At 35.4% G+C, this 23,300-nt stretch overlaps 1 protein-coding gene across 2 annotated transcripts in view; it reads left to right on the forward strand.

Annotated features, from left to right (window-relative positions):
• Positions 1 to 23,300, forward strand: part of RALGPS2 (Ral GEF with PH domain and SH3 binding motif 2) — a 163,836-nt gene that overhangs the window by 68,750 nt on the left and 71,786 nt on the right. For both annotated transcript variants that reach the window (XM_060034574.1, XM_060034565.1), the window contains exons 6-8: positions 7,906 to 7,995; positions 11,361 to 11,453; positions 18,231 to 18,357. In XM_060034574.1, coding sequence (XP_059890557.1) covers positions 7,906 to 7,995; positions 11,361 to 11,453; positions 18,231 to 18,357 — 310 coding nt within the window. The remainder of the gene's footprint in view (positions 1 to 7,905; positions 7,996 to 11,360; positions 11,454 to 18,230; positions 18,358 to 23,300) is intronic.

Here is a 23,300-nt window from a genome sequence, read left to right on the forward strand (position 1 = left end):
TGAGTTTATTTTTGTGTATGGTGTTAGGGAGTGTTCTAATTTCATTCTTTTACATGTAGCTGTCCAGTTTTCCCAGCACCACTTATTGAAGAGACTGTCTTTTCTCCATATCCTTGCCTCCTTTGTCATGGATTATTTGACCATAGGTGTGTGGGTTTATCTCTGGGCTTTCTGTCTTGTTCCATTGATCTATGTTTCTGTTTTTGTGCCAGTACCATATTGTCTTGATTACTGTAGCTTTGTAGTATAGTCTGAAGTCAGGGAGTCTGATTCCTCCAGCTCCATTTTTTTACCTCAAGACTGTATTGGCTATTCGGGGTCTTTTGTGTCTCCATAGAAATTTTAAGATTTTTTTCTCCTAGTTCTGTAAAAAATGCCATTGGTAATTTGATAGGGATTGTATAGAATCTGTAGATTGCTTTGGGTAGTATAGTCATTTTCGCAATATGGATTCTTCCAATCCAAGAACATGGTGTATCTCTCCATCTGTTGGTATCGTCTTTAATTTCTTTCATCAGTGTCTTATAGTTTTCTGCATACAGGTCTTTTGTCTCCCTAGGTAGGTTTATTCCTGGATGTTTTATTCTTTTTGTTGCAGTGGTAAATGGAAGTGTTCCCTTAATTTCTCTTTCAGATTTTTCATCATTAGTGTAGAGGAATGCAAGAGATTTCTTTGCATTAATTTTGTATCCTGCAACTTTACCAAATTCATTGATTAGCTCTAGTAGTTTTCTGGTGGCATTTATAGGATTCTCTATGTATAGTATCACGTCATCTGCAAACAGTGACAGCCTTTCTTCTTCTTTTCCCATTTGTATTCCTTTTATTTCTTTTCCTTCTCTGATTGCCATGGCTAGGACTTCCAAAACTATGCTGAATAATAGTGGTGAGAGTGGACATCCTTGTCTTGTTCCTGATCGTAGAGGAAATGCTTTCAGTTTTTCACCATTGAGAATGATGTTTGCTGTGGGTTTGTCATACATGGCCTTTATTATGTTGAGGTAGGTTCCCTCTCTGCCCACCTTCTGGAGCATTTTTATCATAAATGGGTGTTGAATTTTGTGCATCTGTTTTCTGCATCTGTTAAGATGATCATATGGTTTTTATTTCTTCAATTTGTTAATATGGTGTATCACATGGATTGATTTGTGTATATTGAAGAATCCTTGCATCCCTGGGATAAATCCCACTTGATCATGGTGTATGATCCTTTTAATGTGTTGTTGGATTCTGTTTGCTAGTATTTTGTTGAGGATTTTTGCATCTATATTCATCAGTGATATTGGTCTGTAATTTTCTCTTTTTGTAGTATCTTTCTCTGATTTTGGTATCAGGGTGATGGTGGCCTCATAGAATGAGTTTGGGAGTGTTTCTTCCTCCACAGTTTTTTGGAAGAGTTTGAGAAGGATGGGTGTTAGCTCTTCTCTAAATGTTTGATAGAATTCACCTGTGAAGCCATCTGGTCTGGGACTTTTGTTTGTTGGAAGATTTTTAATTCCAGTTTCAATATCAGTGCTTGTGATTGGTCTGTCCATATTTTCTATTTCTTCCTGGTTCAGTCTTGGAAGGTTATACCTTTCTAAGATTTTGTCCATTTCTTCCAGGTTGTCCATTTTGTTGGCATAGAGTTGCTTGTAGTAGTCTCTTAGGATGCTTTGTATTTCTGCGGTGTCTGTTGTAACTTTTCCTTTTTCATTTCTAATTTTATTGATTTGAGTCCTCTCCCTCTTTTTCTTGATGAGTCTGGCTAATGGTTTATCAGTTTTGTTTATCTTCTCAAAGAACCAGCTTTTAGTTTTATTGATCTTTGCTCTTGTTTTCTTTGTTTCTATTTCATTTATTTCTGCTCTGATCTTTATGATTTCTTTCCTTCTGCTAACTTTGGGTTTTGTTTGTTCTTCTTTCTCTAGTTCCTTTAGGTGTAAGGTTAGATTGTTTATTTGAGATTTTTCTTGTTTCTTGAGGTAGGCTTGTATAGCTATAAACTTCCCTCTTAGAACTGCTTTTGCTGCATCCCATAGGTTTTGCATCATCGTGTTTTCATTGTCATTTGTCTCTAGGTATTTTTTGATTTCCTCTTTGATTTCTTCAGTGATCTCTTGGTTATTTAGTAATGTATTTTTTAGCCTCCATGTGTTTCTGTTTTTTACATTTTTTTCCCTGTAATTCATTTCTAATCTCATAGCGTTGTGGCCAGAAAAGATGCTTGATATGATTTCAATTTTCTGAAATTTACTGAGGCTTGATTTGTGAACCAAGATGTGATCTATCCTGGAGAATGTTCCGTGTGCACTTGAGAAGAAAGTGTAATCTGCTGTTTTTGAATGGAATGTCCTATAAATATAAATTAAATCTATCTGGTCTGTTGTGTCATTTATAGCTTCTGAAAATGAAGCTTTAAAATGAAATTTATTTTCATTTTGGATGATCTGTCCATTGGTGTAAGTGAGGTGTTAAAGTCCCCCACTATTATTGTGTTACTGTCGATTTCCTCTTTTATAGCTGTTAGCAGTTGCTTAATGTATTGAGGTGCTCCTCTGTTGGGTGCATGTATATTTATAATTGTTATATCTTCTTCTTGGATTGATCCCTTGATCATTATGTAGTGTCCTTCCTTGTCTCTTGTAACATTCTTTATTTTAAAGTCTAGTTTATGTGATATGAGTATAGCTACTCCAGCTTTCTTTTGATTTCCATTTGCATGGAATATCTTTTTCCATCCCCTCACTTTCAGTCTGTATGTGTCCCTAGGTCTGACGTGGGTCTCTTGTAGACAGCATATATATGGGTCTTGTTTTTGTATCCATTCAGCAGGCCTGTGTCTTTTGGTTGGAGCATTTAATCCATTCACGTTTAAGGTAATTATTGATGTGTATGTTCCTTCGACCATTTTCTTAATTGTTTTGTGTTTGTTTTTGTAGGTCCTTTTCTTCTCTTGTGTTTCCCACTTAGGGAACTTCCTTTAGCATTTGTTGTAGAGCTGGTTTGTTGGTGCTGAATTCTCTTAGCTTTTGCTTGTCTGTAAAGCTTTTGATTTCTCCTTTGAATCTGAATGAGATGCTTGCCAGGTAGAGTAATTTTGGTTGTAGGTTCTTCCCTTTCATCAGTTTAAGTATATCATGACACTCCCTTCTGGCTTGTAAAGTTTCTGCTGAGAAATCAGCTGTTAACCTTATGGGAGTTCCCTTGTATGTTATTTGTCGTTTTTCCATTGCTGCTTTCAATAATTTTTCTTTGTCTTTAATTTTTGCCAATTTGATTACTCTGTGTCTCTGCGTGTTTCTCCTTGGGTTTATCCTGTATGGGACTCGCTGCGCTTCCTGGACTTGGGTGGCTATTTCCCATGTTAGGGAAGTTTTCGACTATAAACTCTTCAGATATTTTCTCTGGTCCTTTCTCTCTCTCTTCTCCTTCTGGGACCCCTATAATGCGAATGTTGCTGTGTTTAATGTTGTCCCAGAGGTCTCTTAGGCTGTCTTCATTTCTTTTCATTCTTTTTTTCTTTTTTCTGTTCCACAGCAGTGAATTCCACCATTCTGTCTTCTAGGTCACTTATCTGTTCTTCTGCCTCAGTTATTCTGCTATTTATTCCTTTTAGTGTAGATTTCATTTCAGTTATTGTATTGTTCATCTCTGTTTGTTTGTTCTTTAATTCTTCTAGGTCTTTGTTAAACATTTCTTGCATCTTCTTGATCTTTGTCTCCATTCATTTTCTGAGGTCCTGGATCATTCTCACTATCATTATTCTGAATTCTTTTTCTGGAAGGTTGCCTATGTCCACTTGGTTTAGTTGTTTTTCTGGGGTTTTATCTTGTTCCTTCATCTGGTGCATAGCTCTCTGCCTTTTCATCTTGTCTATCTTTTTGTGAATGTGGTTTTTGTTCCACAGGCTGTAGGATTGTAGTTCTTGCTTCTGCTCTCTGCCCTCTGGTGGATGAGGCTATCTAAGAGGCTTGTGTAAGTTTCCTGATGGGAGGGACTGGTCATGTGTGGAGCCTGGTGTTGCTCTGGTGGGCAGAGCTCAGTAAAACTTTAATCGCTTGTCTGCTGATGGGTGGGGCTGTGTTCCCTCCCTGTTGGTTGTTTGGCCTGAGGCAACCCAACACTGGAGCCTACCTGGCCTCTTTAGTGGGGCTAATGATAGACTATGGGGGGGCTAACACCAAGGAGTACTTCCCAGAACTTCTGCTGCCAGTGTCCTTGTCCCCATGGTGAGCCAGAGCCACCACCCCCACCCCCCCGCCTCTGCAGGAGACCCTCCAACACTAGCCGGTGGTGTGGTTCAGTCTCCCCTAGGGTCACTGCTCCTTCCCCTGGCTCCCGATGTGCACACTGCTTTGTGTATGCCCTCCAAGAGTGGAGTCTCTGTTTCCCCCAGTCCTGTCGAAGTCCTGCAATCAGATCCCACTAAGCTTCAAAGTCTGATTCTCTAGGAATTCATCCTCCCGTTGCCGGACCCCAGGTTGGGAAGCCTGACGTGGGGCTCAGAACCTTCACTCCAGTGGGTGGACTTCTGTGGTATAATTGTTCTCCCATTTGTGAGTCACCCACCCAGCGATTAAGGGATTTGATTTTTATTGTGTTTGCACCCCTCCTACCATCTCATTACACCTTCTCCTTTGTCTTTGCATATGGGATATCTTTTTTGGTGAGTTCAGTGTCTTCCTGTCAATGATTGTCCAGCAGCTAGTTGTGATTCTGGTGTTCTCACAAGAGGGAGTGAGAGCACATCCTTCTACTCCACCATCTTGGTTCCTCTCTCCACCACTTTTTAATTTACAGTTTCTCCCTTTATCCTTTTCCTTACTATTTACCTGTGGAGGAACCTCTAGAGTCTCCCACAGTCTAGACTGCATTCAGTGCAGTTTAATATGTTCTGTGTTTTCTAGAAATTAGCTTCTGGTTCCAAAGGTTCAGTTGGGTTCAGTGCCTTTGGCAAGAGTCTGGGTTGTGTTGGGTTTTTTCATCAGGTCTGTTTCTTGATGTTAGCAGTTGTCTAGATCCATTATTTGAGGTTGTTAAAAAGTGAATTCTCATTTCATTCTTTTTTATTTATTAGTGGGAATGCTTTTATAAAGAGACATTTTTCCCTCATCTAGTATTTGCATACCCAGAGGTCCATTTCCTATGGCAAGGAAGGATAAATATTGGATTTTTTTCTCTTTATTTAGCAGTTTTGAAGATAATGAATTGGTGTTGTCATTTAACGAAGACCAAGTAGTTTATTTTAATTTTATTTTGAACTCATAAATGTAAACAAAGATGATGTGTTTCAACCCATTGCAATTATTACCCTTATTGAAACTCACATTGTCCCATCTTTGCCCAATGGAAGTCTCTTCAGGTTGGCAGACCCTAGTAATCTTGTTAACAGTTTCTTTGCTATTTGTGTGGAAAGATGTTGCATGTTCATTTTGTCCATCACCTGCCCTCTGCCTGGAATCAACATTTCTTTAATAAACCTTGGTTTCTTATAGTGGGAAATGGACCTGGGTGCTAAAAATGCTCATTGCTACTAGGGTGACCATAATTTCTAGGCCATTTCAGCAGATATAGCTAGGATATCTATATATCATACACACACAAATATTTAAAGATAAAATATCTCATGAATTCTTATTAATACTTCTAATTCAAATTCAGGACCAGAGTTTTACTTCACCTCTTCCATATTATATCTGCATATCCTTTCTTCCATACCCACAATCTGGTTTTCAGGGAACACAGGGCATGATACAGTATCCTGTGTGACTCATTTGCTTTAGCCTACATAACAAGTAACAGTCTCAGAATAACAATACTAATACCAATAATATTCCTATAAAGAGGTAACTATATGTTTTGCAAATGTTGTATTTTTTATAATTGTATATATTGTCTGGGCATATAGGCATTATATAACGTACTCTCCTTCTTTTAACCCTCGTTACTCTTATTTCTGTGAATAAGTGCATATTTAATGCTCACTACCATCCTCATGTTGATGTTTCTCTAGTCATTTGACTGTCTGAAACTCGTTCTCCAGGAAATTACTTGGGAAGGGTTCATCGGAACAGTAATTCTTGAGTTTTTTACATGTTGACAAGTTTGCCTGTCCTTTGTATGAAATTTTCTTTCTTGATAATATTTGATATAGTACTCCATTTTTTTTCTGGCAGAGTGTTGCTATTGAAAAGTCTGATGATAATTAAATTTTCTTTTCCCTAAAAATCACTTTCTCTTTTTGTCTCGGCCTAAAGATTTTTTTCCTCTAAGTCCAGTAATTTCATTAATCTATGCCTCAGTGTTGATCATTCTGGGGCAGTGTTCTCAGGTGTGGTTGGCTTTAGCTGGGACTTTCAACTGGGGAGCACCTACACTTAGCCTTTCTGGCATGGTGCTCTCAGGGTAGTTGGACTTCTTACATGGTAGTTTAGGAGTCCCAGAGAGAATGTTCCAGCAATCAAGGCAGGGGCTGCATGTTCTTTTATGACCTTTTCCTGGAAGCCAGCATCAGTTTTGTTAATTTTCTGTTTCTTGAAGCAGTCATGAGCTTGTCTAGGTTCAATGAGAGGTGACATACACCCCAACTTTCAATGTGAAGAGTGACAAAGAATTTGTGGCCATGTTTTTAATTTTATTTTTACTTTTATTTTTTTTAATTAAAAATTTTTTATTGAAGTATAGCTGATTTACAATATTGTGTTAGTTTCAGGTGTACAGCAAAGTGAATCTGTTACACAAATACATATATCCGCTCTTTTTTAGATTCTTTTTTTTTAATTACCGTAGTATTTGACATAAAATTTAATTAAATCAATGATTATGCAGTTTAGATTGAATCGTAATTAATATTTGCTAAGGTTGTTAAAATATCTAAAGTATAACTTTAGATATACTGTAGAAGTAAACTTTATTAGAATCAGGGATAATTATTGCCATTAGTAGCTCAAGTATAGTAACAAATATAAAGATGGCTTGGTAAAATATATACATTTTACATTTACACATTTGTTTAGAGGTGAAAGTTGTAAGTAAAATCTAAAATATTTCTCACTAAGAAAAGGTGACAAAATATCAGGCAGTGGCTTTATCCTTTGCACTAAGATTTCTAACTGCATCCTGTTTTTAGGTTTGTATAATTTTGAACCAACTGATAGTGCTTTGATTTTGCTTTCATAGTACATGAATATGTTACATACATATTACTTTATATCATATGATAAGCCCACTATTTTCACCAGAGTAGAGCATTTTAGTAATGTTACAGATCTAGTCAGCATTCTGATGAATGATTTTTAATGTTTTTTAAAAGAAATCTTGAAAATGGTTTCATTGAATTAGAAAACATTACATAATTTTAAAAATACAATCTTAATTTTAGAATGACTTAGATGTATTTTTCTTTATGATATTTTATTTCATTTTATTCATACCAGTAAAACTGTACTTGAGATTCTTTACACTTATGATTCTACTCAATGTAAATAAAATGGCAGCATGGGATTACACAGCCACAGTAAAACATACTATAGCATGTTTTACAATGTCTGATCTTAGAGCTTGTCTATTTCTGCCAAAGTGTTTCAAAATACAGCAGAAAACACTTTTATAGTGCTCATGTTGCATCACTCTGGTTTTATTGCATTCTCTTTTCCTTCAAAATTTGTATTAGCTTTTATAAATTAAAAATTGTAGTGATGTTTTTATGTGTGTGTACACACTTATATACATTTCTGTATCTGTCTGTGTATATATGAAGTGTATGCAACATTTGAAGATTGTTTATGTCCTGGCGGTGAATCAAGGGAAAGAGAAAGTATTTTTTTTTAACAGCTATCTGTTTCTCAAATAGCTCTTGTCATTAATTTGATCCTAGTAAGTAAAGAATCTTGCTATTCAACTATTTTTAATTTCTATTTGCAGGTAAGCTTTTGGGTTGTTAGAGAGATTCTTCATGCTCAAACATTAAAAATTAGAGCAGAAGTTTTGAGCCACTATATTAAAACTGCTAAGGTAAGACAAACTTGTGTTTCTATTTTTGAGTTTAATCATTTAGCAACGCTTGTAAGTAAATGTTTGCCTGTGACACTATGTTCACTTTTTATCGACCCTAGAAAATATGGCCTACTGACTAATATAAGTCTGTTTTTTAAATTGAATGCCTGTTTCCTTTGCCTTTTCTTTTATTCCTCCTGTCTTCCTCCCCTTTCTTTTATACTTTTCCTCCCTCTCTCAGAGAAGCTGAATTACATAATATTTGACTGAGCAGAGGTCAGATTATGATGAAGTTTAATATTTATAAAATACTGGTCTATTCTGCAGGCGATTGAAAAAGCCTTATAGGATTAAGTAGGAAAATACGTATCAATTATTTGCCTTTGAAATAGATCACTCTGCCAACCATATGGAGAATGATAAGACTTTATTTTTTTTTAAATAGTATAAATGAGGATGTTAACCAAATACCTTAATTGAGCAACGTAGATAATAGATGCAGCAAGAGAAATAAAACATGGATTTCAAGGATAGTCAAAATTTAGAGAGGAGGATGGAATAGAACATTCAAGATTTTATTAAAATTTGTAACAACTCCAAATTTATGTTAACTAAAAAGAGGTATAATTGTAACCATATCCGTCATTATTCTTATAATAAATGCATAACTTATCTCACCTGTGAACAAAGATGGAATAAAATGAGGATATCATTTTTACAATTGTAAATTATTGTAAAAATGTAATTATTGTAAGTCATAACTCTTCCATATTTCCCCCTTGAGCACCTTGGAACAATTGTATTCTAACATTCTATGGCACTAGGTGGCAGAGCTAGCCTTCTGAAAATTTGATATTTTGCAGAAGTGTCATAAAATTTTTAAAAACATTCTTTGTGATATGTTAGATAAATATTGGGTTTTAGCTAATAGAAGTCCATGACTTTTCTCCATAGATCCTGAATTTGCATTATTGTTTTCTGGTATTTTTGTTAGTTTTTTTTTTTATGTACTTGTTGTATGTTCCACTCAGAACCACCAAATTTTGTCCATCAAACCTGCCATTATCCTCATCAAATAATCATTTAATTCCAATTCAGACTCTTAGGCTTTGAGTTATTTTTGACGGTGTTTACTTTCATCTCAAGCCCTAAATTCATAATTTTTTTGTCTCATTTCTGTCTCTTAAATCCCTGTAGTTAGACTCGCCTTCTGTATTCAGTTTGTTATAAAACTGGCAGGTCTTTCTCTTCTTTTAGTAGGTTGTTTCAGTTACGGTTCTGTAGAGACAGAAAAAAAAATACACACACACATATATATATGTATATAATGTATAAAAAGATTTAAGGAATTATCTCGTGTGATTAGGTGGGGGGAAACGCAAATCTGAAATCTGTAGGGCAGACAGCCTAGAAACTTGGGCAGGAGTTTCTAGATTTTTGCTGTTATAAGTACCACTGCTTATAAAGCATTCATGTGTGAGTCTCTTGGTGCTCAACTGCAGGTTAAAGCCCTAGAAATATAGGGAGAAAAGACAAATTTATCTTCAAAGAAATGACAGTTACACCACTAACTTTCATTGAATCTGGTGAAAAATAACATTTTTTGTGTGTTGGCTGTTTAGGTTTTCTCTCCTGAAATGTCTGTTCAAGATCTTTGAACAATTTTCTATTATAGTATTGGTCTTTGATTTTTATAGCAGTTTTAAAAATATAATTCCAGATACTAAAGTTCTTTGCTATATTCTTTGCATACATCTTCCTATTTGTGACTTGTCTTATAACTCTTTTCATGTTATCTTTTGATATAGATGCTCTTAATTTTAATAGTCAAATGTATTAATCTGTAACTTTCATTTTCTGATTTAAGAATATCTCACTTAAATATCTTACTCTCACCTCTGAGAATATCAAAGATTTTCTCTTATATTATTCTTTAAAAGTTGTACAGCTTTGATTTTGATATTTAATTCATCTGAAATTTTAGATATAATATGTAGGAATTATGGATTCCAGTTCATATTTTTCCATATGAATAATCCTGTTGGCACCATTTTTTAAATCTTTTTAAAAAGTTCTCTTTCTTTTGTCTGGAAGCATTGTTATGTCATCCTTGTTCTTGAAAAATGCTATTCCAGACTTACAGTTGTTTTTGTTTTTAATTTACTCTACTTGGGATTTCTTGAACTTACTAGCCCTGGGAATTAGTGTCTTTTGGTAATTTGAGAAAATAATCCACCATTATCTCTCATATTGTTTCTACCCCATTGTTTTTTATCATGTCCGTCTGAAGCTCCATTAAGATAAATGTTGGCCTTTTTTGCTCTTCCTTTGATGTCTCTTTACCTTTTATTTCACATTTTTTAAAAGACACTTTGGCTTTTATGTTGCTTTCTAGATAATGCCTTCATTTTTAATCTTCATTTTATTTGAGGCTAATACCTGATGTTCTCCATTTGTGAATTATTATTTCCTTGTATTTATCCTTTTCCTTTTTTTCTCTTACTTGAGTTCATATTTCTTGAAATTTTATGGGGGTTCTTTGAGACCTGAGTTAAGGTGGTATTAGTTAGGGTTCTTCAGAGGAATAGAACCCTTCACTTTGCCTTGGTTTTCATATTCAGAACAGGCCATTTTTGCCTTGGAGTCGCTTCATGGTGAGGACAGTTTTTAAATGATAAGACCATTGAGATGTAAGCGTCTGATAGTTTGAAGAAACCTGGGCAATTAGCAATAATTTGACAAAAATAGTAGATCTCTCCGTAAACGGTTGGAACCTAGCATTAGATGGGAGCCTTCTGCACGGAGGCTGTAAAAAGCAAGGTCTGGTATTGGGAAGCAGGTGGATATCCCAACATGAACAAGGAACAAAGGATTTGAAGATTCAGCCAGGAGGAAGCAGGAAATTGAGGAGGGCTATGGAAAGCAGGTTTGAACCCTAGCCCTGGAATAATGGGGATCCTGAGTAGGACACCAGATCAGGATCCTGGGCATGGACCCTTCCTTTAAACTCAGATCATAAGGCAGAGGCTAGTAATATTTCAGTATAAGGAAGGAAACTGCTTACAAGAAATGAGGATGCATGGTCATACCAGGTAACCTTGATACTGAGCCGTAATTTTGGTTTTCTTAATGTATTACACAACTAGAGGTAGATTTGTTCCCAGAGCTTGGGGGCAGTGCCAAATTAGAATGTGGAAGTTCTATTGTGGGCCGAAATCAGCTTACTGTAAATATAGTGGATACCCCAAAGACAAATCTCAACAATGAGGGTAATAAGTACTAGAACACTACCAGTTGCCTAGATTATACTTGTTGTTAAAGTTGTCTTGTATTCATGCTGTTTATTTTTCATCTCTCCTCCCTGCTTTTCTTAAATCTTCCAGAAACTGTACGAGCTGAATAACCTTCACGCACTTATGGCAGTGGTTTCTGGCTTACAGAGTGCCCCAATTTTCAGGTTGACTAAAACATGGGCGGTGAGTAATTTTCCTTAGTTAATGAAAGGTTAGACTTCCTGTTGGAAGTAAAGATGTGTTAGTTCCTTTTATAGTTCTTAGTAAGGTTAATATTATGATAATAGATAAGGATTTTTGAAGTACTTTGTACTGTTCTTTGAAACCTACATACTTTTTTCTCTCTCCTTAAATAAGTATTTCACTAGACTTGTTAGGTATTTTTTGGGTAAATTAACAACTTGGTGCTTCGTTTCTGCTCTTTAGGAACTCATTTTTCTAGAACCTCTTTAAACATCTTTGACAACATAGCATTTCAAGCTTATTGATGGGAAAGTGTAAATGCAAAAAAAAAAATTGTGTTAATCATGTAAAGATTATGCTTTTGGAAAATTTGAGGAAGATACAAATTGTAATTTTCAAAAAAAATTTTACTGATTCAGATTTCCATTATTTTTTAGTCAATAAACTCTCAGGTTGTTTCCTTAGGAACAATGGGAAATCTGATAGTTAACATGAAAGTAGGCAGTGTTTCTGCACATTGTGGTATTATGCTAATCATATTTGGTTCTATTACTTTAACAAGGTCAGGGTGTGAATTTTTACTTGTGCAAATTTGTGTACTTTTACAGTTGATTAACCGGATACTGGCCTCAAGGTTTCTAGATATTTTTCATTTAGATTTTATATAACTGAAATTTTAGATTCAGTTAAATCTGTTCATATTTAATACTGTTCTTTAATGTAAAAGAGGAATGATTTTGTTTACTACATTTTGTACAAAGGGTTAGTGTGTTCTTACTGTCCTGTAATAAAGACTTGGCTGACTTTAAAACACTTTTTTACTTGATAAAATATAACTTTGTTTTTAATTAGCCTAGTGCTGTTTTCACTTTTCATAGTATCTGAAGAGACAGATGTTTCTCATGAAAATCAGGGTAGATTTCTATACTGGAAAAACATTAGCTTGGAACAGTTTATGGTCCTCTTTATATTTTATTTGTATTTTAGAAACACCTGAGTGAACGGTTTTCCTACTCTAAAAATTATTTTTAATGATGACCTTATTTGTTAAAATTTGAACTTAATGAGGGAATGGAAATGATTATAAATATACAGTTATGAATTCCATCTTTGAAGTTTTAGGGAAAAGAATTATACTCTGGTTTATATTGTGGTTTAGAAATGAGATACATTTCCCTCAAGTTAATTTTTATTTTCCTTGAAGTTATTTTCGTTGTCTCCCTCATGTATTGCATGGAGAATAATTTTGTTTAAATTTAGTAGCAGCTCTATTATTAATCTGAATAAAATTTTTGGTATTTATATTAAATTTTAAAATATTCCACTTTGTGCCAGGCACTGTCTAATTGCTTGACATGCATAGTGAATGATACAGACAAAGTCCATTCTTGTACAGCTAACATTCTTCTGGGGAAAGATAAGCTGTAAATAAATGAATGATATATCATAAATAGTGATAAACGCTCTGTAGAAAAGTAAAGCAGAGTAAGTGAGATATAAGATACTTCCGTGCTTTCCTTTTTATGATGTGTGGTAAGAGGCTCTGATAAGTGACATTTGGGTAGAGACCTAGAGTAACTGAGGAAAACATTCATGTGCATATCTGAGAGAAGAGAATTCCAAACAAGTAGCCAGTGCAAAGGGCCTGGCAATGTACACAGAATAGCAGGGTGGTCAGTGTTGGCAGAGTGAAACAAGCTAAGGAGTAGTTGATGACAGGAGCTGAATTCAGAGAGATGGCATCGAATAAGAGAATGCAGATGCAATTTACTGATATTCAGGGAGGTATAGAGAAGGAGTGTTGGGGGGGGTTCTATCTTATACATATCAATTTTGAGTTGGCTGATAAAATATTCACGTGGAACTATAAGGTCAGAGTTAGGTATACAAGTTTAATAGAACAGTTAGAGCTAGAGATACATTTTTGTGATCATCAGCATAAAGATAGTATTTAAAACATGAGGTTGTAATCAACAAAGGAAATATCACGGGTAGAAGTTTCCCACAGTCAGGTAAAGAAGGTGTTTCAAGAAAGAGTGCTCACCTGTGTCAAATGAGAACTTTGAGATGACCATTGAATCTGGCAGTTGGAAAGGATTGGTGACCTTGGCAGAGGTGGCTTCAGTACGGTAGTGGGGTGAAAGACTGATTGGATTTGAGAGAATGGTGGAGAAAAAAATGGGACAGTAAGTACAGAGAATGCATTTGAGGAATTTTGCTGTAAAGGACTGGGGTGAGGTCCTGTAGAGAAATCTGGCAGTAGCTGGAGGGAAATAGGATATTAAAGGTTCGTGGCGTTTTGTTTTCATTTTGAAGATGAGATCCATGACAATATATTTGTATGTTGGTGCAATGATCTAATATAATAGAATGAGGAAATAGTAAGAGAAAAAAGAGTCACTCCAGTGATACCTACTAGATTAGGCACGAGGGAATGAGGTCCAGTACTCTAGTGGGGCAGGAACAGTTTATCCATTTTAACAGGAGAGAAGGGATGCATTTGGTTACAGACACAGGTATGTTGGTAGATTTGGTGGTGGGATTCTGCAGAAGTTCTTCTGATGCTTTATTTCATAAGACATAAGAAGCAAGGTCATTAGTTGAGAGTGGGGGAGGTCTTGGTTTGCAGAAGGAGGAAAGGATGAAAGTCATCTAGGAGAGTGTGAGAGTGAATTAACTAGAGAAACATTGTAGGTTTGGTAGGTCTTATGAAGGTCCATTTGAGATTTTTGGTCGGGAACTTACAGTGAAACCAGTCAGGAAAGTTATGTACTCTCCAGCCAGGTTCAGGTGTTCAGCATTAACCTGGAGAAGTGCAGATAATTGTATTTAAGCAGAGATGGAATTTTTTTAGGCTTGTTTGTACCACACAGGGGTCAAGGATAGTATAAGAGATAAAGTAGTCAAAAGTAAAAGTTGTTTTAGTGATAGACGAGGAGTTTAACCCAAGTAAAAGGAAAGAGATAATGAACATTGAAAAGGTAGTATGGTAACTGGTGGAAATCCTGGTGCCCTCAAATATTTATTGGGTTCAGGACGTCCTAGGGAGTGGAGGCTGAGTGGTGGAAGATGAGATGATTCAAAGAGGAGTGAAGAAACTTAGAAACCAGGGTATTGGGAGTATCGTCTGTATAAAGACTGCAGTCATCAGGATATAAGAATAATATTGGTTCATAGACTCTTCTTCTCCAACTACTAAAATCTTAATGATGGGAAAATAACTTGTAGCTCTATTAATGACAGTAATATAAGTGTTGTAATCTAGTGTTCTTTTGTCCAGTACTATAGCCACTAGCCACATGTGGCTATTAAATTTAAATCCTTAGGATTAAATAAAATTTAAGGTTCAGTTCCTTAGTCTTTCTAGCCATGTTACAAATGCTCAGTAGTCACATGTGACTAGTGGCTATTGTATGGACAGCACAGACGTAGAACATTTCCATCATCACACAAAATTTGATTGGACAGCACTGATCTAGTGCTTGAACTTAATTAGCAGCTGGAAGATTTTGGGGAGGATAGTGTGACAATAAGCTGGAAGGAATTGTGAAGAGAAAGGAGGAAGAACGGCACCTAACTGAACTCCAGACTGATGTTACAACGTTTGTAAGAAAAGAAAGAGAATGCTTCAAGAAAAGGTCAAAGATGGGACTTTTGCAGAGAACGGGCCCTGAGTCCTAGAGGGTACAGTTGGAAAGGATTGAGAGGGGTAGGGTATCGGGTCACGTTAGAAGATCATATGAATGAAGAATTGAGAGTGTTTGGGGTTTTCTTTAAAACCGACAAAGGGAATGTACCAGAAAAAATCCAAGTGGGGGAAATATTAGCAACGTTCGCTTTAACATCAAGGAAAAGGATGCCCATTTTCACCGTTTCTATTCAACATAGAGATCTTAGCCAGCACAGTCAGAAAAAAATGATTAGAAATAATAGGATTTATCCTCAAAAAATTAGAATTACATAGAGTTACCATTTATCCATCAATTCCACTTCTGGATGTATACCCAAAAGAACTGAAAGTGGGGATTCAAACATATTTTTACACCAGTGTTCAAAGCAGTATAATTAACAATAACCAAAAGGTATGAACAATCCAGATGTCCACCAACAGGTAAATGGATGTACAAAATGTGGTATAAACATAGCATGAAATATTATTCAGCCTTAAAAAGGAATGAAATTCTGACACATGCTGCACCATGGATAAATCTTGATGATATTATGCTAAATGAAATGAGCTAGACACAATAGGACAAATACTGAATGATTCCATATATATGAGGTCCCAAGAGTAGTCACATTGGTTGAGACAGAAAGTAGAAGGTGGTTACCAGGGCCTGGGAGGAACAAGCAATGAGGAGTTTCTGTTTAATGGGTGTGGAGTTCCAGTTTGGGAAGATGAAAAGAGTTCTGTCCTTGGGTGGTTGCAGTGATTGGCCGATGATGCTACTAAACTATATACTTCAAAATGTTTAAAGTGGTAAATGTTATGTATATTTTACCACAGCCTTTTAAAATAGTCTTCTGAAAACAAGTCTCTGCTATGCCACTGGAGATTGAATCCTTTCAATCTAGTTATTGATTTGTTATGAAAATTCCAAAATATAAGTTATTTTTATACATGTTAGACTGTGTGGTTCTTTAGTTTTGTGTTTCAGATGTGTCAAGATCAGTTATGAGTCCCAAGTAATTTGTTTCTCCTGATACTGTACCAGAGTTTTAGAATGACTGACTTTGGAAAAAAAGAATAAGTTTCTTTTTATCCCTGCTATGTCATGTCAGTATATTTTGCACATTTAAATGCTTTGTTATGTGGGAGAGAAAAGGATGTTTGGATTTACAGGTCACTCAAGCAGAGAGTTGCACCTAATCTTGAAAATGCCGATCAAGTGTGTTGAAGCTGGGCCACAAAAAGCTGTGAAACCAGTGTTTCAGACCCTAGAAAATCTATCTAAAACATTCAGGCAAAGAACTCCTTGAACTCTTGTGTTTTAAAGAGAGAGGGATATTGGTCAGACATTTTCTTGATAAAGATTATCCAACGGTAATCTGCCTCTTGGAGCCTGTGAAAAATAGATTCCAACATCAATTCCAACTGTACTACTTGTAATACTAGAAAGAGCAGGTGTTAGAGTTTTCTGTCTCCAGGACCAGACTGAAAAACAGGACCCTGAAAAACAGGACCTAGTCTTTGTGAGTGGATGACTGATGAGTGTTGATATGTACTGCTTCTCCTTTGAATCTCAGTCACCTCATCTTTAAATCAATCCTCTGACTTTTCTGTTAACCTCATAGGAGAATTAGAATTTTATTGGTGGAAGTGTTTTGCCTACTATAAAATAACGTAAATATTTTGTGATACAAAGTGAAATCTGATTACATCATAATGAAATAGTAACTTCACATATTTAAAGAGAAAAAATTTTTTCAGAGTCTTTGGAATACTTAAAAATACATATTTTCTGAATCTTTTAGTTAATACTTTTTGGGTGACTGACCCTGCTTTTCTTTTATTCCCCTTGATAGCTCCATTTTTTCTCAAAGGGCACCCACTACAAATCTACTCCTCAAGCCTCCTAAAACAGCTGCTGTTGATTGATCAACTGTAATGCAATATAGCACTGATCAAAGGGATCAAAGAAAAAAATGTCAAAAATCCAAGCATGTAAATCATAGTTGTTTTTCTTTTTTAATTTATTTATTTAATTTATTTATTTTTGGCTGCATTGGGTCTTCATTGCTGTGCATGGGCTTTCTCTAGTTGCGGAGAGCGAGGGCTACGCTTCATTGCGGTGTGCAGGCTACTCTTCATTGTGGTGCGTGGGCTTCTTATTGTGGTGGCTTCTCTTGTTGCAGAGCACGGGCTCTAGAGCACAGGCTCAGTAGTTGTGGCACATGGGCTTAGTAGTTGTGGCACACAGGCTCAGTAGTTGTGGCTCACGGGCTTAGTTGCTCCGCGGCATGTAGGATCTTCCTGGACCAGGGCTCGAACCCATGTCCCCTGCATTGGCAGGTGGATTCTTAACCACCGTGCCACCAGGGAAACCCTAAATCATAGTTTTATAGTTACTGGTAGGACTAGCCATGATTAGATTTATCAAGGAAAATTATTACTTAAATTATGAAATGCAGTATTTATTTCTTAATGATTATGTAAGATTTATCTTTGAAGAGGCAGGGGACAATGCATGAAAATATTTGGGCATTTGAGCTGAATATGAATACATAATTATTATTATTTTATTTTTTATTTTTTTGCGGTACGCGGGCCTCTCACTGTTGTGGCCTCTCCCGTTGCGGAGCACAGGCTCCGGACGCACAGGCTCAGCGGCCATGGCTCACGGGCCTAGCTGCTCCGCGGCATGTGGGATCTTCCCGGACCGGGACACGAACCCATGTCCCCTGCATCGGCAGGTGGACTCTCAACCACTGCGCCACCAGGGAAGCCCCATAATTATTTTAAATTAGGAAAATGATTAATAAAAATTATTTAGCCATTTAAAATAGTAAAGATAAGAAATAATGTATAATTTACTACTTAGTAAGTTAATTATTTTATGTACATACAAAGTATATTGTATTTTAAAAATAATGAATTTGGGTTTATTATATTAATAGACATGTTTGATTTTGTTTTATTTATATACTACCAAAATATAATTAAAGAAGATATAACTTTGAAATTAAAATTCAAATTTATAGTAACTATAACTTCAAGTCTTTGCTATAATAAAATCGGATTCGGAAATAACTTAGGCTTTTCTGTTTGTTTTTTAGTTATTAAGTCGAAAAGACAAAACTACCTTTGAAAAATTAGAATATGTAATGAGTAAAGAAGATAACTACAAAAGACTCAGAGACTATATAAGTAGCTTAAAGATGACACCTTGCATTCCCTATTTAGGTGAGTTACATCATGTGTGTTCATTATGCCTGGTTGTTGCTCTGCCTTAATCAGTAGTTTATATAAAATTCAATATATTTTAAAAGTTCGTGTGTCCTTTAAAGAAATTAAAGGATTGTTAAGTTGAAAAAATAGACTAGAGGAATGTGTTAACTTATTACCTGGAGTGTATTTTCATGTCTTCTTAGAGATGGACCATATGGTAAAGCAATATGTTTTACCTATTTTAGTAATGCTTTTAAAGAATGAACCAATAGTTTGCAGTGAAGTTTAATGCTGTCAAAATATTTAACATTAACTAAAGAAATTGATCAAAAGATTTAATGAATTTATTTGCAACATTTTGAGTTCTCGCTTTATGTAGTTGGCAGATATTTTACAGTGAATTATGAAAAGCAGTCTCAATGAATATTGGTGTTACTGTTTTCCTGGAAGAAATTAGCTGTTTAGCTGTGGAAATTTAGCTCAGTGCTGAGACAGACAAATCTGTATTTGACATATTATTTGCCTAAGAATGTATCTCTTTACTGTATAGTTTACAGTGTTGATGAATTCCAAGAAGTATTGAACCTAAACATTATAAGCTTATGTTCAACAAAATATGAATAGTAGTGCCTTATCAGGTATTTGAATAAAAAAGACTGAAACTATACCATTTTAAATGTATATGTAAATTTAAATACAGAAAATACTTTATATTATATACACCTAGTATATGCATTAAAATAAATTGGTCTGATCCCATGTAGAGAGTAATCAAATGATAACATTTGCTTTGTCCCAGTATCCCCTTTGCTCCCCTATCTCCACTTTGTCTTTTATGTAACTACTCATACTGGATTTCACCATAACTATTTTTGAAAATAATGGAAAAACCTGTTACTAGTTTAGGAGACTCTACAGTGTAAACTTTGAAGTCTTTACAATACCAGTGACCGGAACACAAAGTAGGGACAAAGACAGTTGATGACACTGTCATTCAGTTGCTCTACGGCATCAGCCTTAGTTTGTCAGAGAAGACTTGAACTTATTAGACCATTGTGGGACATTCTAGAATTCCAGTGATAATGGGGAATGTTATACACCCTGAATTGAAGGCAGAATACTCCTATGCACTGTACAGATAGTGGCCACTACATACCATTTGTCTGTTTCTTTGATAAATAGTTCAGGGCCATAATAAGCATGACTCAATCAGAGAGGCTGTAAGCTGGATATTAGGAAAGACATTCTGCATGTGCTTCACTTTTTACCACTTGTCACCTTGGCTGTGCCCATTCTTGAAAGATGTAATTTGGGGAGAGGAAGAATAGAGGATTTTAAAAAGTCATCAATATCTTCATACTCCATAAAAACATAAACTTTTTATAGCATAAAGAACATTAGACTGAGAATTGGGAACCATAAATTCCAAAATGGCTCTACCATACTAACTTTTCAAGTCATTGGATTGTCTTCTTTAAGCCTTGTTTTCTTTACCTAGAAATAGCACACATAGGACCAGAATCATGCTCTTCTTAAGGCTGGCTGGGACCACAGTGGTCTCTTGTATCTAATTCACTTATATTACAATTGAGAAAACCGAAGTCCAGAAAGGTAAAAGAGCTGGTTCATAATCCTAAAACCTAGTTAATGACAAATCTGAAGTTCTGATCTAGCATCTTTCCAATTATACCTGCTAAACTCTCATTCTAAAATTTACTGATTCTATGATTGCATTTTTTTTGTCATTGAAATGTTTTTCTCAAATTTCATAATTTGTATTTTTTAGAAAAAGATTATTTCCTATTGAAAATGAGAAAATAACAATATAAATCCTTGTGCTCTGATGTCTAGTTCAGAGGTCTTTGTTTTATATTTATTCACAGTAGAGACTTCAGTACAAGATTTGATGTTGTCTGTGCATGTGCACATAAGCGTACTCTCATGCACGTACAGGGGCGGGGTGGGAAATCGTTGAAATAGTGGAATCTGGAAAGGTTTTCCATTAAAGAATATACCTGTTTTCTCCCAGCACTGGTACCTAAAACAGAGTAATTGTTCCTGTGGGTTAAAGCAAATGAGGCAAATATTGAGGTGCAGAAGTTGGTTTGGAGAAAATAATAGAACCATGATCTTTCCTGTGTCTTCAGTTTGGTCTCCATTGACTCCTCAATTCAGTTCTTTTTCAGTTTATATATTCTCATGACCCAGAATCTCCTTTCTCACTATTACCTGTAATTTTGTGAGAGGTTGATGCTAGTTATTTCTGCTTATAGAAATTCTCCACTTGTAGCACCAGCCTCTCTTGATTTGCCTTCTGCGTTTCTGGCTTTTGTTATATCAATTTCTCTTTCTCTGCCTTTCTCTTAAATCTGTTCTTATAAAGGTCTCAGTCCACTTCTTTTCTTCCTCTATACGCTCACTTGGAGTAGTCTCATGCAGTTTTTTTCTGTATATTGCCTGATGACTCCCAAATCTTAGACTAGACCTGTACATCTAATTGTCTTTGTAATTCCTGCAGCCTGGTAACATTTTAGGTACTCAAATACTCAAATACTGATTGAACGAGATATGTATTGGTAACTCTTAATTTAGCATGTTCAGAAGTAAACTCATCATTTTTCCCCTTGTTCCATATCTGATCCCCATCTTATTTCCTGGCTTAGTCTACTAGTGATCACAGTGTTGCATTATCTGCACTGCTCCACCACCCTAGAAACCTGGGAGTTTTGTTTGTGTTTTTTTTTTTACTGGATTTCTCCTCCTCCACTTCTTATATTCTCTGTTGATGCAAGATGCATGTTTCTGAGGGTTATTCAAGAATTAGAAGCCAAAAGGGGGGGGTGGGAAATGGCAAAAACTTAACTTAAAATAGAGAACATACACTTTAGCATCTACATAATTTTATACATTGGATTCTTCATATAATTATTCATCCCTATACCAGTTTGTGAAGAAGCATCTGAGAATGTAAGATGATTGTGGAACATTTGGCACAAACATTTGGTAGACTTGGGAAGGGAAAGTGAAACATTGAAACGTTTGTCAGACAAGTTATTGTGACTCAGTTTAGTTCATTTCCAGCATGAAAATCGTCTTTTTAATGTAGTGACAGTTTCATTTTATCACAAACTTTGAGATTAAATGTATTCATTCCATCTATCAAAACATACATGCTTTTCCTAAGAAAATGTGAAGCATTTTCAACTTCATACAACTTTTTGACTGCTTGATTTATTTATGTCATAGACAGCTGGTTCATTTTCTCATTCCTAATCTTCAATACCGAAGTGTATTGAAGAATGAAGATTTTACAATAGTTTATATCCTGTTAATATTTACATTGTTCATATTTTGTTCTAATTTAAAATGAATTAGGATTATGATTTTTAAATTTAACTTTTCTTTATTTCAGAATTTTTTACCAGTCATATTAAACTAGGCCCAGTGCAGATAGATGCCAAAAATGTCAACATTTACAAGATGCTGTACATTTGATAGGAGAGAACCTGTCCCGAAGACATTTGAAAGATAATGCTCATTATTCATATTGGTAGCTCCTATTTAACTATCTCTCTTCAAATATACAGAATTTGCATAATGCTACCCTTCATCCATTATGTCTGCAAAGGTTCTTTTGGAACAAATGTATCAATCAAAAGAATCTGTCTACAGTGCACAGAGAAAAGGTGAAGGCTAATTATCTATTTCTTAACATGAGAGACATGATCCAAACTGTTGGTGTTTTTGCCCCTAAAAATTATGATCAGAACCAACCATTTTTTGTGAAGCTTAAAAAAGAATATGGAGGTTTGTATGCTGACAAAACTCTTATTTTGATACTGCCAGATTTATTTATAATTCAATGTGGATTAAATTATAAGAAGTAGAAAATGTTTTCTTGGCTTTCAACTCATCATCCCTTGAAAAATTGTCTCTTCTGTTGGTTTGCATTCAAGGTAAAAATTAGTCAGCCTGGACAATATAGTGAAAAATTCTTAGACTAAGGATACAGTTTTTCTGGAGAGAAATAGTTTGGCAAATCTCAAGGAAAAAATTGTTTTATATGAGAATTATTGCTTTAAATCTGAAAATCATTAACAGCACTCATTTGTTCTTGTCATTGGAGAACAATCTTAAGGAGCTTATTGCAGAATTTGGCATGGGAAGTTTTGCTTTGCTGGAGAGAGAGAAAAAGAACATTGTGCAAAAATAATTTAGTTGTATGAAACATGATAAATATTCTTTCATGTGCATTTTCTAACCTCATTTCTACTTTATTTATGTAATTTTGGGAAGATGCAGTAGCTCAACCAGCTTAGGTGGTTTTCTGAGAAGGAAAGCATATGTTTTTAGAACTATGGAAATAAGTTGTTGCAGTTCTATACATTGCTTTCTATTAAGTAGAAGCAGAATGTTACAGAGAAGTCTTTTTAAACTCTCCTGCCCTTCTGTAGGACATGAGTACACTGTTTTGATGTGTCTACGTATGACTCCATCTCTTGTAGAGAAAGTCCCCTGCCCCAACTTAAAGATTTTCATAATAGGCCTTTTTTTTTTTTTTTTTTAAGAAGAGAAAAGCTGTCCTTATATCCATCTGTAATATGGAATATAGTGCCCCTCTCATCCCCTGTCCTCTGACAAGCACCATTTTGTTTTCATTAATCTCTTTCCCTCGGCAGTGTACAAGCCCTGAATTTGTCTTGGTCCAGGGCTCTATGTTTAGCATATAGAATAAAAGCAGGCACGCACTTACTTATTGGTTGACTTAATTAATTATATGATCCCTTTCTGGCTCTTCCCATTGTTCCAGCAACTTCTTTTGTTTTAAATACAATACATTTATTTGTGTGCACTTTTGTATACAACTCCCTACCCACCCCCAGTTTTCTTTTTGGTGCATCAGCTGGCCATCCAGTGTTTGCTTAGCACTATTCTTGGTGATAGATGTAGAACAGGGA

Source organism: Delphinus delphis, chromosome 1 (genome assembly GCF_949987515.2).
Source record: "Delphinus delphis chromosome 1, mDelDel1.2, whole genome shotgun sequence".
In the NCBI taxonomy this organism is placed as follows: Eukaryota; Metazoa; Chordata; class Mammalia; order Artiodactyla; family Delphinidae; genus Delphinus; species Delphinus delphis.